At 36.3% G+C, this 20518-nt stretch overlaps 1 protein-coding gene across 3 annotated transcripts in view; it reads right to left on the bottom strand.

Annotated features, from left to right (window-relative positions):
• The window catches only part of LOC139756059 (sorting nexin-5-like), a 129351-nt gene extending 110437 nt beyond the window's left edge, over nt 1–18914 (bottom strand). For 2 of the 3 annotated variants that reach the window (XM_071675053.1, XM_071675055.1), the window contains exons 1-3: nt 18579–18733; nt 8360–8513; nt 3538–3664 (exon numbers count right to left, since the gene is read on the bottom strand). In XM_071675053.1, the coding sequence (XP_071531154.1) occupies nt 3538–3664; nt 8360–8506 (274 nt within the window). In that variant the 5' untranslated portion in view covers nt 8507–8513; nt 18579–18733. Of the gene's footprint in view, nt 1–3537; nt 3665–8359; nt 8514–18578; nt 18734–18799 lie in introns of those variants that run through there. The other variant, XM_071675054.1, reaches the window with a different exon arrangement.
• Between the last annotated feature and the right edge of the window lie 1604 nt (nt 18915–20518).

The raw sequence follows: 20518 nt of genomic DNA, 5'->3' as shown, positions 1-20518 counted from the left end.
ACTCATCCCCATTTTCATGTTCTGTTCATTGCCATGTCTACTATCAGATATACAAAACACTTCACTTACTCCAAGTTTTCTCCATTCAAATTCATACACCAAGCAACCTGTCCCTCAACCCTACTCAACCTGATAACCTTGCTTTTATTCACGTCCACTGTCAACTTCCTCCCATCACACACTCTTCCAAACTCAGTCTCAAGCAGTTGCAGCTTTCAACTTAAATTCACTAACAGTGCTGTATCATCAACAAACATCGACTGACTTCTATGTAATGCATAGGAGTTACCAGACTCCATCTGCTCAAGGTTACACTGCAAGTCTCATAAAAAAAAATTCTCAATCCAAAGGGTATGCATTTCCCTATTACTGAAATGAACACAGTCTTGGTCTATGTAAAACCAGGTCTCTCTCATAGAAGTTGTCCTTGGTTGGTTAAAAATAAGTTTATATCTGGGTATACAGTACAACCTCACTAATTCTCTATTAAAAAATCAGAAATTATCAATGATTCTCTATTTTTGCTTGTACTGATATGCTGAACAAAATTTTGTGGTATTGAGAAAGATGGTAAACTGTGAAATAAATTTGGCATTCCTCGTGGTCACCAGATGTTGTGGTCACATATTGTGGGTAGGAGAGAATTCTACCTATGTATTCCCTGTGTGTTGTAGAAGGTGACTAAAGGAGGCAGGGTGGGGGGGCTGCCCCTCTTCTTGTATTTCAACCTCTAAAAGACAAAACAGAAGAAGGAACCAAGAATGGAGTGCACATCCTCCTTGAAGGCTCAGGCTGAAGTGATGGTATGTATAAGGAAAGAAACCTGGATTTTCTGGATATGACTGAAACAAAACTCAAGGGTAAAGGGGCTAGGATGGTTTGGAAATGTCTTAGTCGCACAGTCAGGGGTGGGTGAAAAGATAAGAGCTAAGAGAGGAGTAGCCTACTCCTGAAGCAGAAGTCGGATGATTGTGTGAAAGGGTCTAAGAAAGTAAATCCTAGACAGATATGAGTAAAAGTGAAAAAGTGGATGGCAAACAATGGGTAATTATTAGTGCTTCTGCACCTGACCATGAGATCATGAGAGGCAATTGTTTTAAAACAGTTAAATGAGTGTCAGCAGTTGTGATGTAAGAGACTGGGTATTGACAATGGCAGTTGAGGGTATAATTGGGGGAAATGGGGTGTTCAGTACTATAAATGGAAATGGTAAAGAGCTTGTGGAGTTGTGCACTGAAAAAGGACAGGTGGTTGGGAGTACCTGGTTTAAGGAGAGGGATATACACAAGTATATGTATGTGAGTAGGAGAGATGGTCAGTGGGCATTGCTGGATTACATATCAATGGATAGGTATGTGTAAGGATAGGTATGTGTAAAAGGGACACTTTTGGATGTGAGTTTGCAAAGAGGGGCAGCTGGTAAGATGTCTGATCACTATCTTGTGGAGGAGAGGGTGAAGATTTGTATAGGCTTTTGGAAAAGAGGAAGCTATATTGGTGACAAGAGAGTGGTTAGAGTAGGTGACGTAGGAAAAGACAATTGCTTGAAGAAATAACTGGAGAGATTGAGTATAAAATGGCAAAAGGTGAGAGTAAATGAAGCAAGGGGAGTGGGTGAGGAATGGGAGTTATTTAGGGAAGCAGTGCAAGAGATACATGGGCATGTGAAAGGTGGGAGGTTGGGCAGACCAGAAAGGATAGTGAGTGGTGCGGTGATGAAGCAAAGTTAACTATGAATGAGGAAAGGGAGGAAGGAATGCAAATAATTGGGGAATGTATATGACAAAATGGCAAGAAGGTTAAAAGATGCAGAGATTGGAAAAGAGGGCCACTGAGAATTGGGGTGAGTGAGTATCAGTAGACATTAGGGAAAATAAGATGTTTTAGAAGGAGATTAATAACATGCAAAACACAAAAGAACATATGGGAACATAAGAGAAAGAACCAAAGAGATAGTGGTAACATGTAGTGATGAAGTGAGGAGGAGACGGAGTGAGAATTTCTGAAGGACTGTTGAATGTGTTTGATGATTGGGTGGCAGATGTAGGGTGTTTGGATTGGGGTGGTATGCAAAGAGTGGCTTGGTGAAGAAAGAAGAGGTGGCACAGGCCTTACTTAAGATGAAATGTGACAAGGCTGCTGGAGTGGATGGTACTGCAGTTGAATTTATTAAGAACAGAGGTGTCTGTGTTGGTGATTGATTGGTAAGGATTTTCAATGTGGATATGGGTCATGACAGGTACCTGAGAATTGGCAAAATGCACAAGCTCTTCACTGTTTCCATTCATAACAGTGGATTCCCCATGCAAACCAATTATGCCCTCAACTGCTACATAACTTACCTTCACGTTTAAATTACCTAACACTAATACCTGGTCCCTTACATCAAAACTGCTGACACACTCTCTCAGTTGCTCCCAAAACGTTTTACTTGCCTCTCATGATTTTTCTTTTCATGGCCAAGTGCATAAGCATCAATTATCACCCATCCTTTGCCATTCACATTCAGTTTTACTCATATCAATCTAGAATATACTTCCTTACATTCTAGCACACACTCCCACAATTCCTGCTTCAAGAGTAGAACTACTTCTTCCTTATCTCTTGTCCTCTCACCAGTCCCTAACTTTACTTCTAACACATTCCAAACCATTCTTCCCCTTTACCCTTGAACTTTGTTTCACTCAGAGCCAGAACATCCAGGTTTCTTTCTTCAAACATGCTACCTATCTCTCCTCACTTCTCATCTTAGTTATAACCACAAACTTTTAGACATCCCCAATTGAGCCTTCAAGGAGGATGAGCACTCACTGCCTGGCTACTTCTGTTTCCTCTTTTACAAACTGAAACAGGAAGGGAGGGTTTCCAGACCCCTGCTCCCACCCCTTTTTAGTTGCCTTTTATGACACTGAATGAGAAATAAGAAGAAGTCTTATGAAATAATCCTCATTCATTACAATCTATTGCAACATCCTCACGTTGAATGTTATGGTCAGTTTTGGTCATCCTACTTGGGAAAAAAAAGAATGGAAACAGTACAGCAGCAAGCTACCATGATGATTCCCAGACTGAGACACAAATCCTATGAGAGCTGGTAACATGATTCAATCTTATTTACCTTAGAAAATAAGAGGTTAAGAAGTTATCTAAAACAGGTATTAAAGATTTTGACAATCAAAATCAAGCATGCTACTTAACACTATATTTTTCTCATCTCATTTGTAATAGTGGTAACAATTTTCTCTGATATACTACTTTGAGAGGCAAAGCACTTTCTCTAGAACAGGATTGTTAACATATGGAATGATTTATCAATCAAAGTAGTTGTAAGCACCATCACAGATACATTTATGAACAGGTTTCATAAATATTTTGCTTCATCCACAACTGATAATTATTTGGACCTCCACATTAATTTCTGAGTTTCTGAACTCTTCCAATATCACACACAAACTTGAAAGAACCCAATAATCTGCTTCTGTTTGAATTCCACTGCATTCCTTTCCACTACCTATTAATGTTGTACAATATACTGACCTACTGCAGACCGCTGAGGTAAGGGTGGAATGATTAAACCATGCGAGGGCTGGCTTGTTGTCATGCAGTGATCCAAGTATTCAAAGTCCTCATATTCTCTCTCCAACACTTGAACTGTAAGGCCATTCTGAAACATAAAACATTATTTTATCAATGTTAGCATTTCCCAACTTGCTGGATTTCAAATGTAATATTCATTGCAGAGATAATATCATCTATATCTGAATACATCACTTCTTGGCAGCTTTAGTAAAAGGGCATCATAAGGCAGTGCTTATTCTAAAATATCCTGTAAAAGTAAGAAGCAGGATTCTACACATTCCCTAGTTTTCAACACTAAAAAGATTAACTATGGCTACTGACCCCAAAGAAAAGTATAAGTCAGGTAAAGGACACAGATAAAAATCTTCGCTATACATCTGTTAGCCATATTTCTGGAAAGTCTCAGATGTTGCACTCTCAAAAACAAGTGATGGTTCTGTTTTAAAGGCAGCTTTTAGTAATAAAAAATAATCTTAATGATATTAACCATCTTAAGAAATAATCTGATCAAGCTTTAGGAGACTCATTAAAATGTTAATTCTGAAGCATAAAAACATTTCTGTATAAGAAGTACAGCCATATGAGCATCAGAGACAACTTGTTTCCAAGGGGACTGAAACACCAGTAAACAATGAAAGACAGTGCATATTCACTAAGATTTCACCTTCTTCAATCACCACTAAAACATCTGTGACTCTGATGATCTTGAGCTTTGTAGACTCAGCAAACAAATAACAATTTCTTTAGGGCTATGACACCATGGCAAAATGGTAAGGTGGTACCTCTAAACCATCAATCCTCATCACTTGATAATAAAAAAAAACATGCCTCAGACCTGCTGCCATCAGAACTCATGTTTCATTTTCTTAAGACAGATGGAAAAGATGAAAAAAGATGCTCACTGCAATTTGCCTCTGAATGTAAACTGGTTTTTCATATTTCAGAAACAACATTCTCACTTTTGAACAAGGCCTAATGGGCATCAAAAAGCATTATATATGAATGAGAAATCTCCAGAAAAACCTTAAAAAAGGAATCTCCTGAGAAACCTTAAAAAAGGAATCTCCAGAAAAACCTTGAAAAAGGAGCCTTATGCTTAACATCAATCTGCTCTTCACTCAGGTTGTTTCCTTACTTAAGATTGCAGAGATACTGTTTAATAAATATGTTTCTTGAAAACCACTGAACCCTTTTAGTAATCTTAATAATTAATTCCCTATGAAAGCCTAGAAAGAAGTCACTTTTCTTACATCATGAGCCCTAAATGCCAGGCTTACATGAGCCTGTATGAATACATAATTTTTTTTTTTTTCAGACTGGATTGTTGTTTCCCATATCAACATGATAGTGCATGGAATAGACAAAGAAAGGCTGCTTTCACTTACATTCATTCTTTAGCCGTCAAGTGCAATGCACCAAAACCACAGTTCCTTATCCACAACCAGTCCCCGCAGACCTTTCGATGGTTTACCCAGGCAGCTTCACATGCCCTGGTTCAGTCCACTGACAGTACATAAACCCCTATATACTACATAATTCAAATCCACTCTATCCCATGCATACCTTTCACTCTTGCATGTTCAGGCCCTCATCATTCAAAATCTTTTTCAATCCATCTTTTCATTTCTAATCTTATCTCCTCCTCCTTGTTCCCTCCACTTCTGACACATTATCCACTTTGTTAAAACTTTCCCCACTTATTGTCTTTATATGTCCAAACCATTTCATAACACCCTCTTCAGCTCTCTCAACCAGTGTTTTTATAACAACAATTCTCTCTTACCCTTTTGTTACTAACTGGATCAAACCATCTCACACAGTGGTTGAAAGATGAGGTTTATGCATTTTTTTTTTCAAGATTATGTTGGATCAACAGCTCATGATGACTATTTTGTTTAAGTAAGGGATGGAGCTGAGTATAACAGAGCCACAGAGAAGTATAGGTGTATGCATTAGATATTCAGTTTGAGAGTCTCAAATTCTACAAGTTTAAATGGTGTTTGGGGGTAGAAGCTTCCCAGGCTCAAATCGAATGAAGGAATGTTGTCAACTTGAATGAATCAATATCTTTATTTTATCTGTCTAAGTTTAAAGAGACCCAATATGTAAGACAGTGACTGGATAACATTGTGAAGTGAACAGGTGCCGTAAATCAGTGAATGAAAGTGCAGAATTGCTAAAAGGAAGAGTAATTCTTATTCTAAGTATAACTAAAAGGCAAAAACCTGGCAGTTGGACACCTAAATGGTTGTAGGATAACTGATACTAGTATTACTTAAGGAGATAATTTAAGGACCCCTAGCTCTGCCTGAACCAGAAATGAATAATATGGATTTAGTTACAGGAATATACCCCAACCGTTTAGCCAACATAAGATCAGCAGACCCACTAGAACAGCAGATAGGGCAGGGTTATTACAAGATGACAATATCAGCCAGAAAGTCATGCATTCAAATGTGAAAGTGTTAATAGTTAGTGGTAAAGAACTGGAATTCAAGGATCATATAAGGGAAAGTGCACCTGATATCACTGTAGTCATGGAAACTAAGCTTACCAAAGAGATAAGCTCTCACCTGTTCTGCCCAAAGGGGGTACATGATAGCAAGAAAGGAAAGGGAAGGTAAAGGAGGGGGAGGATTAGCCTTCTTAATAGACATATCAACTGTGAGATAAAGACGAACTGTGGTGTTATTAGTATGTAATCCTCTATAAAACTGCAATGAACCAGAACAAATACACAATAATAACAGCTAAGTAACAATAAGGATGATACATGAAGCAGTAAAACACTCGCCTCTTAGAGATGGCAAACTAGTGATGATGGGCGATTTCAATTATAAAGACACACACATGGATTACTTGGATTCCCATGTGACATGAGTCATGGAGACACAAGTTTTTAGAGTGTATTTAGGAAAATTTCCTGCTCCAGCATGTCACAGAGCATACTAGGATGAGAGGAACTGATACACCATCATTAATAGACCTTATCTTCATTCATACTAGCATTTGAGAATATCATATTTGATATACCAGTAGGAAAAAGTGATTATGTAACCCTCACCTTTGAATAAGCGGGAAACGAGGACATTAAAAGAAGAGGTGAGAAAGAAAATAAAGAGGAGATACAATGATGGAAACTACACAAACCTCAATGATTTCCAAGGTCAAGTAGATTGGAAAAAGAAATTCAGTAGCCAGGAACTAGGGGACTGAGTGGAGAGGTTCAGGGAGTATAGGTACAGATACCTCTAGCCTCAAATGCAAATGGGATGATAAGAAAGGGAAAGCAACAGTTTGATAAAAAGTGTTATAAAGCAAAGGCAGTTTGAGATACACATTGGCAAAGATACAGGTGGCTGAGATGATCCTAAATTAAGATTAACCACAACTGGTTGCCCCTGTAAGTCTTGGTTATAACTTCTTTTTGGAGTGTATCCAGGAAAATTTCCTGCTCTTGCATGTCATGGAGCATACTAGGATGAAAGGGACTGATACACTATCATTACTAGACCTTATCTTTATTCATACTAGTATTTGAAAACATTATATGTGATATCACATCAGCTGGAAAAATTCATTATGTAATGCTCAAGTTTGAATATGCAGTAAACGAGGATATTAAAAGAGAAGAGGTGAGAAAGAAAATAATGAGGAGATACAATGATGGAAACTACACAAGCCTCAATAATTTCCAAGGTAACAAATGTTGGGAAAAGGAATTCAGAAGCCAGATACTAGGGTATTGAGGCGAGAGGTTCTACGAAATCAACAATGAGGGAGTGCAGGCATAAATACCTTTAGCCTCAAACACAAAGGGAATGGTAAGAAAGAAGATGGAATAGTTTGATAAAAATTATTTATAAAGCAAAGATTGAGATATGCAGAGGCAAAGATATAGATGGCTCTCTAGCAATAACAAGGTACAACAGAGGATGGAACAAGTATAGCATGATAAGAAAAGAGGAACAAAAGAAGTCTGAAAAGAATATTGTGGACAAGACAGCTGAAATCCAAAACTATTCCTAAATTTATCAGCAGCCAGTTGTCAGTTACAGAGCAGCTAATTAGGCTAAAGAACTTAGAGGAAAATATTGTAGAGAATGATGTAAGGATATCTGAAGAACTGAACAGTAAGTTCAAAAGTGTTTTCTTAGATAAAAACATTACAACCCCAACAACAATGAGATGGAATGGCAAGGAGACATTAGAATTCAAGATATCTAAGAGAGATATTAGCCGAATATCAAAATCACTTGACCCATACAAGGATCTTGGTCCTGATGAAATTTCACCATATGTGCTAAAGAGGTGGGCAGATAAACATAACAGACCACATGAATTAATACTATTCAAGATGTCACTGGAGAGAGTCTTAGTGCCAAAGGAATGGAAAAGGACAAATGTCACATCAATATATAAGAAAGGAGACAGAGCAGGTGCTGAACTACAGACTAGTCTCACTAACAAGTGTGATGTGTAAAGTTCTTGAAAGTATCATCAGAAAGCAATTAGATGACTTTCTGTGGAGAAGCTTCCTGAGTGAGGGACGGCATATCTTAATTTTCTATCAAATCAAAAATACTTTTCAATTTTCTTTTATGGTGCTCTTGCAGTTTTGAGGATGATCTGTGAACAACTCCTTTGAAGCAAGAATTTCCACTGACAATGATACAGCCTTGCCATAGGTGACTTTTCATTCATAGTGTAACCAATAGCAGGCAGAATCTCATTATATGTGTATGTGCATACATACATAATGTGAAAAAAAAAATCTTACCTGTGAAACATGCAGGGTAAACTTGACACAGTCACCATCTTTGGTAACACGATCACCCAGGCGAACATTGAACTTTGGTGTAAAAGGTGCTTGTGGCTCAGGAGTTGAGGCTCCTGATGACATACCTGACAGTGAGCCTTCCTCCATCCTTATCCTAAAATCAGATAAATTTTTTCATGTAATGTCTGCTTTTACCATCAGTATACATATACTATCGTTACTGTTGTTGTAATTACCATAGTCATTATTATCATTAATATTATCATCATTATTATCAAATAAATGCAGGACCCCTTTTATAGAGGTCATGCAGCTTTCCTTTGTGATAGGCTCTCTCAAAGAACACTGTCAAATGCTGTCAACGTCTACTGCCATTAATACAGTGCACAAGGGGTTGCGATTGTTGAAAGATATCAAAAATGTGTTGTGCGAGGTTAGAATGCAGCATACATGTTGTAGTGGAGTGATTAGGTCTAACACTATGTCATGTAAGTGAGAGTAGGACAATCTGAAAAATTTTGTTTTAGATCAGTTTTTCAAGGAATTTGGACACTGGGTGGTAGGAGGAGGAGGACTTGGCTAGATTGGAAGGTTCAGAATGGGTACTGTGCTACACTGACAAGCTTCCAGATATTTGGGATTTTCTTGAATGACCATGAATGCTTGGACTGTAACTGGGATAAATAGTTTCACGTCAAAGTATAAGAAGCTATCTGTGTCTTTTATTTATATGATGAGAATCAGTGAGAGTGATGGGTAGATCTAGCTGAGCTAGATTTGTAAGTAATATTCTATGAGTATCTTCGTGTTTTCACTGGAAGATGTAATGTTGTTGGTTTGGATCAGAAGTGCTTCATATGTTGGGGCCGGAGTAGAGTGAAAAGGGGTGGATTTTCTTTTATCATTCTCCATAGTTAGTAACTGTGAGTTTTCTGATTCATGGTGTAAGGGAAGGAGAGGCACTTTCATGTTTGCTTTTCAGTGAATAGGTTAGATAGATTTTTTTTACAGTTTATATTTGTTTTATGATCTCTAATGGTGATGAGCCTTTTTTTTTTTTGTTGATCACATTTGTGTCTCATGAGAGCTGCTACTTGCAGGGAGAAGTTTGTGTTTTTGCAAAAGAAAAAATGGGAACGCTAGAGAAGGAGCAAATGGGGAAGTGATGACAGGTGCTGATGAAGTGAGGAGATGAAGTGAGCATTTTGATGGACAGTTAAATACATATATATTTAACAATAAATTGGCATATGCAGGGTTTTTCTGTTGGGGAGGTATGCAAAGTGAGAGTCAAGGAGAGTGGTTGTCTTCATTTAACAGATTAATCAAAGGTCACAAAGATGACCTATCAAAATTTTAACCCCAGATTTGTATTCAGGTAAAAAATAATCCTTATAATTAGGTTTTGAAGGAAATCTATTTTTCTGAGAAAACTACCAAAAATTGAAAGTAATAGTTCAGGGTATTTTTCAGCTCAAAAAAAAACATTTTGTTTCAAAATTGAAACAACATATTCAGACACTTCTTTTTTCTTTCTTTCATACTATTCGCCATTTCTATACTTGGAATTTTCATGGGAAATATAAAGCTCTCAGTTATCGATAGATACCTAGTAAATACAAAACAAATGATATTTAATGATTGTCTTCATTTAACACAGTAATTAAAGGTCAAAAAGATGACCTATCAAAATTTTAACTGCAGATTTGTATTCAGCATCAAAAATAATCCTTGTAATAAGCTTTTGAAGGAAATCTACTTTCTCAAAAACTACCAAAATTTTTTGTTTAAGGTTTTAACACAACATATTCATATACTTCTATACTTGAGATTTTCATGGAAAATATATCATAGAGCTCTCAGTAACTGATAGATACCAAGTAAATACAATGCAAATGATCAAATGATACTTTATAATTGTCTACATTTAACAGTTTAATTAAAGGTCATAAAGACGACCTATCGAAATTTTTAACCCCAGATTCGTATTCAGCTTAAAAAATAATCCTTATGTTAAGGTTTTGAAGGAAATCTATTTTTTTGAAAAAACTATCAAAAACTGAAGGCAAATCGTTCCAGGTGTTTTGTAGCTCAAAAAACTTTTCGGTTCAAAATTGAAATATAACATTCAGACACTTCTATACTTGAAATTTTCATGAAAAATATATCATAAAGCTCTCAGTAACCGATAGATACACAGTAAATACAAAGCAAATGATCAAATGATACTTATAATTGTCTTCATTTGACAGATTAATTAAAGGTCATAAACATGACCTATCGAAATTCTAACCCAAGATTTGTATTCAGCATGAAAATAATTCTGATGATAACGTTTTGAAAAAAAAAATTTTTCTGAGAGAATCACCAAAAATTGAAGGTAATAACTGTTCAGGGTATTTTGCAGCTAAAAAACCTTTTTGTTTCAAAATTGAAACATAACATATTCAGACACCTGTATACTTGAAATTTTCATGGGAAATATATGATAAAGTTCTCAGTTATCGATATATACAAAGTAAATACGAAGCAAATGATTAAATGATACTATATAATTATCTTCATTTAACAGATTAATTAAAGATTATAAAAAGGACCTATTGAAATTTTAACCTCAGAATTGTATTCACCATGAAAAATAATACTTATGTGGAAAATATATCATAAATCTCTTAGTTACCAATAGATACCAAGTAAATACAAAGCAACTGATCAAACGACACTTTATAATTGTCTTCATTTAACATATTAATTAAAGGTCATAATGAAGACCTATGAAAATTTTAACCCCAGATTTGTATTCAGCGTGAAAAATGATCCATATATTAAGGTTTTGAAAGAAATCTACTTTTCTGAGAATTTTCTGAGTATTTTTCAGCTTAAAAAAATTTTTGTTTCAAAATTGAAACATGACATATTCAGACACTTATATACTTGAAGCTTTCATGGAAGATATATGATAAAACACTCAGTTGCCAATAGATACCAAGTAAATGCGAAGCAAATGATGAGATGATACTTTATAATTGTCTTCATTTAACAGATTAATTAAAAATCAAAAAGACGACCTATCAAAATTTTTAACCCCAGATTTGTATTCAGCGTGAAAAATAATCCTTATGTTAAGGTTTTGACAGAAATCTATTTTTCTGAGAAACCAACCAAAAATTGAAGGAAATAGTTCAGAGAATTTTTCAGCTCAAAAAAATGTTTGTTTCAAAACCGAAACATGACATATTTAGACACTTTTCTACTTAAACTTTTATGAAAAATATATGATAAAGCTCTCAACTGCTGATAGATACCAAGTATATATGAAGCAAATGGTGGGATGATACTTTATAACTCTCTTCATTCAACACATTAATTAAAGGTCATAAAGACAACCTATCAAAATTCTAGCCCCAGATTTGAATTCAGCATAAAAAAATAATCCATATAAAAAAGTTTTGAAGATAATCTATTTTTCTGAGAAAACTACCAAAAATTGAAGGTAATAGTTCAGGGTATTTTTCAGCTTCAAAAACATTTTGTTACAAAACTGAAAAATAACATATTCAGACACTTCTATACTTGGAATTTTCATAGGAAATATAAAGCTCTCAGTTATCAACAGATACCAAGTAAATACGAAGCAAATGATCAACTGATATTTCATAATTGTCTTCATTTAATAGATTAATCAAAGGTCAAAGACTACCTATTGAAATTTTAACCCCGTGTTAACAATAATCCTGTTAAGGTTTCGAAGAAAATCTATTTTTCTGAGAAAACTACCAAAAATTGAAGGTAACAGTTCAGGATATTTTTCAGCTCAAAAACTTTTTGTTTCAAAATTGAAACATATTATACTTTGTTGCTGTCTCCTGCAATAGCGAGGTAGTGCATGGAAACAGATGAAAGAATACACATCCACACATGCACTTATACATACCTCTATATTTTAACGCATACATATATATACATACACAGACATACATAAATACACATGTACATACTTCATACTTGCTGCCTCTATTCATTTCCGTTGCCACTCCACCACACACGAAATGACAACCCCCTCCCCCACATGCACACGAGGTAGCACTAGGAAAGGACAGCAAAGGCCACATTCGTTCACACTCAGTCTCTAGCTGTCATATGTAATGCACCAAAACCACAGCATCCAGGCCCCACAAAACTTTCCATGGTTTACCCTAAACTCTTCACATGCCCTGGTTCAATCCATTGACAGCACGTCGACCCCAGTATACCACATCATTCAAATTCCCTCTATTCCTTGCATGCCTTTCACCTTCCTGCATTTTCAGACCCCAATTGCTCAAAATCTTCTTCACTCCATCCTTCCACCTCCAACTGGGTCTCCCACTTCCATCTCTGACACATACAACCTCTTTGTCAATCTTTCCTCACTCACTCTCTCCACGTGACCAAACCATTTCAATACACCCTCTTCTGCTCTCTCAACCACACTCTTTTTATCACCACACATCTCTTTTACCCTCTCATTACTTACTCGATCAAACTACCTCACACCACATATTGTCCTCAAACATCTCATTTCCAACACATCCACCCTCCTCCGCACAACCCTATCTATAGCCCACGCCTCGCATCCATATAACACTGCTGGAACCACTATTCCTTCAAACATACCCATTTTTGCTTTCCGAGATAATGTTCTCGCCTTCCAGACATTCTTAAACGCTCCCAGAACCTTCACCCCCTCCATCACCCTGTGACTCACTTCTGCTTCCATGGTTCCATTCGCTGCCAAATCCACTCCCAGATATCTAAAACACTTCACTTCCTCCAGTTTTTCTCTATTCAAACTTACCTCCCAATTGACTTGTCCCTCAACCCTACTGTATCTAATAACCTTGCTCTTAGTCACATTTACTCTCAGTTTTCTTTTTTCACACACTTTACCAAACTCAGTCACCAGCTTCTGCAGTTTCTCACCTGAATCAGCCACCCGAGCTGTATCATCAGCAAACAACAACTGACTCACTTCCCAAGCCCTCTCATCCAAAACTCTTGCATTCACTTCCCTAACAACCCCAACCATAAACAAATTAAACAACCATGGAGACATCATGCATGAACAATGCATCAAACTGGAAAAGAACAATGTCATTTCAGAAGTGGTAGAGGATGTTTGGGTCAGGTGTTTGCTTTAAGGAATGTGTAAGAAATATGTAAAGGGACAAGGATTTGCATAAGGTAGTTCTGGATCTGAAGAAAGCATATGATAGGGTTGATAGAGACACGCCTTGTGTAAGGTGATAATAATATATGGTGTGGGAGGAAAGCTGCTAGCAGCAAAACAGTATTATCAAGGATGTAAGGCATTTGTATGAGTAGGAAGAGGAGAGAGTGAGTGGTTTCAAGTGAAGATTGGCTTACAGCCACGGTGCATGAAGTCACCACAGCTTTTACATTTGTTTATGGATGAGGTGGTGAGGGACATAAATGCAATAGCCTTGGAGAGAGGGGTGAGTATGCAGTATGAAGAGGATGAAGGTGGGTCTGAGAAGTGAGTCAGCTGTTGTTGGCAGATGACATAGCACTGGTAGCAAATTCAAGTGAGAAAATGAAAAAGTTGGTGACCAAGTTTGGAAGTGTGTGCAAAAGAAGGAAGTTGAGAATAATTGTGAATAAAAGCAAAGGTATTTCCTGTAAGTCTGTATCCATCAGTATGAGTGAAATCCAAATGATATAGCTTTAAATAGCTCTTTAAATCAACACTGTCAAAGCCTTCAATAATTCTGAGTATCTATGTCACATTACCTCTTAAACTTTCAATTTTTATGCTAAATAAGTTTAGATCTCCTAAACTGTTCTCAAAGAATTTGGCTTTCATTCTTGGAATCTCCTTGGTAGCCTGCTGCAGGGCACTTTATTGTCTTTTTTAAGAAGGGCAACCAAAACTGAAGATAATATTCAAGGTGGCAACACACCAGTGAAATGTAAATGTTTCTTGGACTTGATTTTCAAATGTCCTACTGACAAAACCTAAAATTATGTTTGCCTTATTTCTAACATACCTGCACCTTAGCTTCAAATGACAGAAGACTATTAAACCAATTCTTTTCCTCATCTATGTTATACACCTCAAAAGACTTCATACCATGACTTGTCTGTTTACTTTTACTACTAATTTGTAAAACTTTGCTTTTACTGATTTTTTTTTTTTTTTTTTCATACTATTCGCTATTTCCCGCGATAGCGAGGTAGCGTTAAGAACAGAGGACTGGGCCTTTGAGGGAATATCCTCACCTGGACCTCTTCTCTGTTCCTTCTTTTTACTGATACCAAGACATTTCAACCCAGACCATCACTTTATCTATATCATCTTGAATCTACAGATTTTGAACTTCTGTTGTAGCTTTTACTGTCCACCTCAGAGTCATATACAAGTTTTGATACTTTACTGAAAACCAATAATCCTTTACTAATAATATTAACCCCTTAATGTCATACTGCAATATCAAAATTCAAGTTTTTGAAGTTCCTGAAAATATATATATATATAATATTACAATTTCAAAAATATTCATAAAACAATGAAAAATCACTTCAGAATTTTTTTCATCCACTCTTTTTATTATAACAGCATGAAGAAGTTATGCAGATGTTTCTGCAAAATGCACTAAAAAGTGTAAGAGAAAGGCCTGAATGTCATGAGATGCCACTTTGCATGTTCTATTACTTATATTACCTACATCTAAATATCAATTGCTGATTTTTATTTTTCATCATCAATCAAAACTCTTTTCTTGTTATTATCAATCTCATTCAATTTTTTTTCATTACAACAAAACTCTAAAATTCTGTAAAATTACCAGCAGCACCATTTACTTGCAATGTTGTCAGAGTCATGTAGGCATTGGCAACACTCCCTGCACTTTTGCTTTAAACCTTTTCTTTCTTCATGGTCAGCTTTTGGTGCTGAAAGATCTAGTGTCCATAAAATCAGACAGAACGTCTTTGTCGTATAATTCAGGATCATCTCCCTGATCCTGTATATTCGGCAAAAATCTGCTCAATATCCTTTAAAGAAAACTGATGCAAATCTGCTCTTACTGGCATAGCTGTACTGTGGAGAGTAATTATCATACAGTGCCACATCACAGGCCCAGTGCATGGTATTGAAATAGGTGAAACAACATGTATATATCCCTCAAGATGCATTGCCTAGTATTTATATTTGTCTGGTGGTGTTAAGGGGTTAAAATCATCACAAAGTGAAATGGTCCCATGACTGATCCCTGCACTATGCTGCTTCTTATGTCTAACCATTCTGAAGCCTAACCACTTAACCAATTTGGAAGTACATGTGTCAGCTTTTGCTAAGAATCTTTGTTTCAGGACTTTATTAAATGATATCAGTTGCTTTGCCATACACTTATCATTATTGTTGATTTTTAAAATTAAAAAGGATCAAGCTGAGAACCAAGCTGTGACATGTTAAGTGGTGATCATTTAAATGAATAATTTATGCTCTTGTCTTGAAAGATAGTTTCCACAAGATTGCCAACTGGACAATAATTTTAAGAAAGGACTTATTACCTTTCTTTAATATCAATATCAACAGGGGCAAATTTCCAATCATGTGGAAGTCTCCCCTATGGATGTGACTTATCAAAAAGAACAGTCAAAGGTTTTAATAACTTATACATAGCTTCTTTCATTACTTTCAGATAAAATTCATCACAACCTGTTGTTTCACTTACTTTCATTCCATTCAAAACTGACCATATATTGATCGCATATGTCAGTCTATTGCAATGCAACATTTTTATGTTAGAAAAATGGTATATGAATACAGTAACTTAAATAAAAAAGACAAACAAAGGAGCATATTTGCTGATGCTTTCATAATGCTACACAAATAGAGTATCATACTGTTCATGCCAATCAGTCCATTCTAACACATGCACACTATTTCTTATGCTGACAAGATAAGTACACTTTTCCAGTAAAATGAGAGAAAATGGAGCTCCTAGACAGGTAAATACTGACAACACTTACACAGTAATGCAAATTATGTGACTTTTCATTACTTACAGAGAATATTGATAAGAACACTCAAAACAAATATTCTTTAACGCATATATTTCATCATGTATGGAAACAAGGCAGACAATATAAACATTGGTGTATTTCAGCATCATACTGAAATTACTGAGAGAAGGTAAGTGAAATTTTCATGGGCCCTATATTGTTTATATTATATAAAAAACGACATACCTAAAACTGAAATGTTGTTAAGAAAAGATGTTTGCAAATGACACCAAAATTTTATAATATCCTACTACAAGAAGGTAGAAAAGTTAAGCAGCTGGTTGAGAGACTGGCTTTTGAAACTCTATCTGGGAAAACTTAAAATGATGCACAGTGGGAGAGGAAATGAGAGATATGAATACAGTACACAGTGATAAAGGGAGGTAGCTTTATAAAAGAGCACTGAATGAAGCTGGCAAGAGAAGACACTGGAATGATGATAAGCAATAATATTAAACTGGATAAGCAATACACAAAAGCTATCTGAAAAGCAAACAGTGTTGCGAGATCTGCAATGAAAACTTTCTGTTTGATAAGTTGGAAAAGGGTGCCTATCAATCACCCAAAAACACCTTGAACACTATGTAAAAGCTTGGTCACCATACTACAGGAAGGATGTTGCTCATTTGGATAAAGTCTAACATACAGTCAACAACATTGAGGTTAGGCAGCAAAACAAAAGGAATAAAGAGAGGTTAACCTTTAAATGCAATGGTCATCAACTGACTGCAGTTCACTGCTAATCTTGCTAACTGATTACTCTAAATATTTCTGACAATTTCATCTACACATGGCCCGGCATCACTCTAGGTTAGTGTGCAAGTCATTTATTCTTCACTCCAGAAGCTGGATGGCATTTACAAGTGTATAAGGATGGTCACCTGTGCATAAATGTAAATAATCAAGTGATTTTTTCATAGCACCTAAGCCTCAAGCAATTTCCTTAATCAACGAAATTTGAAAAGTCAATAAACATGAATGAAAATGTCATGTTACTTTCATACTCCCTTACACTATATCATTAAAGAAAAAGAGTCTCAAGAAACATACATTTTACATAAAAGTTATTCTGTTAAACTATGTATGCTTATGGAAGTGTTTTCCAGTAAATAAACACTTAAAGATAAAATCTAAACCACAATCATTCTTTCAGAGGAAGCAACATTATGAATCAGTCAGTGCCATTAATATAGAAGTACAGTATCCACTTTTCAATGTATTTTCAATTTGTTGTGGAGAAAAAAACATCTCTATAATGTGAATCAAAATAAATATTAAGGTCACTAATGTTTTACACAAAGCTAAACCTGACTCAATAAGTACCTGCTAGGCATGAGTAAATATCACGCTGGGATTTCTCGATCCCATTAACCCCTGTGTGAGTGTTTCATGTTTTTATGTTAATCAAACCCAAACCCAAATTTTTCCTGATCATCATAGCCCTGAACTTATTCAAACATGCATATAACGAGGCTATTAATTTCAACTGTAAGATTCATGATGGTGCTACCCTAAATCTTTCCCAAATACTATTACCAAAGATAAACTTGAGGAACTAGCTCTTCAACAAACATTATCATTAGTTATATGTAACATCATTACATTCTATCATTCATTTTCCTAGTTTTGAAGCCTTGCATATTTTATTCAAGTACCGTCACCTTATAATCATGTAACATTATTAGTTCAAATACACTTCCCACAAACTAAGATTCATATCATCCGAATTATTTAAGTAAGAGCTATCAATACACATCAATCAATTTGGCAAAGCAATGTTATAATCCTCCCACATAAGTCATCACGAATTCATGTGATGTCAAGATACTCTACTCTCAACATAATATATGCTGTATCTTAAATACAAGCTTATCCTCACACAACGTAATCATAGACAATAAATTTCCGTGTGGTGGCAGAGTTCATATGACATACATGAAGTCATCATATGCAAATATAACAGACCGGCTCTGCTTTTTAACTCTCACAGCAAGAATCACGTGCAAACGCCTCTTTGTAATGCTAATGTTACCTGCAGTGATCCACCCTCCTCTCCTACACTAGCACTCGACAGTAAACCCTAAAATGCTCTTAATTCCCATAACAACATCCACTTACTCCTTCACACGAATTTGAATAATGAATAACCTACTTTTATATTCCATGAGCAAGACGATCATCACAGTCGAGGTTTGAAGGCTTCAGCAACGCCTACAAACTTTGACACTTTCAAGTAAACAAACAATGCTGTCAGCTGACTGCTTGCGAACATTGTACGGGATGACATTACCACACTTCCCTCTTGGGCCTCTATATTTACTTCCTTATTGATAATGGCTATACAGAAATTAAGAGAAAGCTACTGTAGGATACCTGTGTGCTGAACAGTGGAGCGTGGTGTTATGACGCCTCCCATATGACTCTCCGACACGGGAGATAACCTATCAGATATTTAAAGAACAATGGCAAAGTTAGTCGAGATACCAACTGCATTTACATTGTCCTTGTATATTGTCATTTGACAGTTATAACGAAAATATCGAAAACTTTTATTTCATCTTGGATACCTTTAATCAATGATGTTGAACTTGCAGTGAAACTAGATAGACAACATAACTAATGAGTAGTGAATAAACTAACTAGGGAAAATCAGTTTGCTGTAATAGAAATAAAGCGAAAAAATCTTTTCCCAGATTTTTCCATCCTGACCACAAAATGCCTAACACGATGTGTACATTTAAATCTAATACAGACCTTGTGACTCACAAAACGGTAACGGAAAGTGACGGACGTACAGTGTATGAAGCGTTTAACATAATTTAGCATCACATCTTCTTCGCTGCTGTTTCAGGTACTGGCAGTAAAATATTCACGTGTATTATTGGGAAGAAATCCCGCTTGATAACTCCAGAAAATCTGGGCACTTTACTTACCATGTTGGCGTCATGTCATGTCAGACACCAACGAACCGTTGTTAACGTGGTTTCATGTAACCCAGGTGTCATCAGATGTGATGCGACTAAATGGACAAACAACCATTGCTACGGCCCCACCCCCTCGTTTGCTGGTGCCTATGTCGGTGGGGGATGGGGGGGAGGGGCGCTACTCAGTTATAAGCCTAACTCAGCTATCAAATAATAGAAATAAGTAGGTATCGCCCAATGAAAGCTTTGAAAGCTGTTTGCACTCAACAGAAAACCACGACAACCGGCATAAGCCAAAATACCAGTTTCATGGTCAAACTACTGGTTAAGAGCCGTCTCCTCCTTGCCTAGTCCACGCCCAAGGACCAAGTCAGCAGCAGTCAGTCCTCGTTTGACCTTCCTGGCGGGAAAACGTAAGAGGAACAAAATGCAGTATAGGCGTGGTAGATGATATATTCATTTCAATACGTGAAGATACGTTCAAACGAATTAAAAAACAACAATAATGTGATCATAAAGTACACTTATTTAATGCTCTTCCGTTAAACGGCGTCAACAAGTCACACGAAATTTATTGTGCAAATTATTATTTCTCAAGGAAAAACAGAAGGAATTCTAATGGTGTAATGAGTGACAGAAATATTCAGTCACATTCACGAGATATAAATGTATTTAAAAAAAGAAAAAGCGTGATTGGTGTGTTTTGTGAACACCGTGCCTGCCTCAGTACGTGGTGATGCAACAATTGAGTGCATAGTTTCATGTTACTCATCATCCAGTCTAAGTAATGACATGATTTGAAATTAAGAAAAAAAAATTGTGAAGTGAAAAGAAACACCAGGAAAAACTGTGACTATAACCAATTTGCAAAGATAAGGGAGAAATTACGGTTGTGTATTCCTTTCGTCGAACATTTAAGTGAATTGATTGATTACCTGGAAGTCTAGTCGCTACCCGTGAATGATCTCACAGCCATACATCTGTCTGGCGCCTGGAGGGTAACTTTCAGCTCTTTTGTTGGTCGGGTTTCATCCTGGTTCCGGTAATAAGGCGAGACTTGTGCGAACGCTACGTCATTTGAACTCAGAGACTACGTTCCTTAGAAATTTTAAGGGACTCGAAAATATCCGACTTTAGATACTGAACTCTAATTTCTCGCTTCTTAAAA

This window comes from Panulirus ornatus, chromosome 20 (assembly GCF_036320965.1).
Source record: "Panulirus ornatus isolate Po-2019 chromosome 20, ASM3632096v1, whole genome shotgun sequence".
In the NCBI taxonomy this organism is placed as follows: Eukaryota; Metazoa; Arthropoda; class Malacostraca; order Decapoda; family Palinuridae; genus Panulirus; species Panulirus ornatus.
The sequence above is the reverse complement of the archived record's forward strand: the minus strand, read 5'-3'. Positions and strand labels throughout refer to the sequence as shown.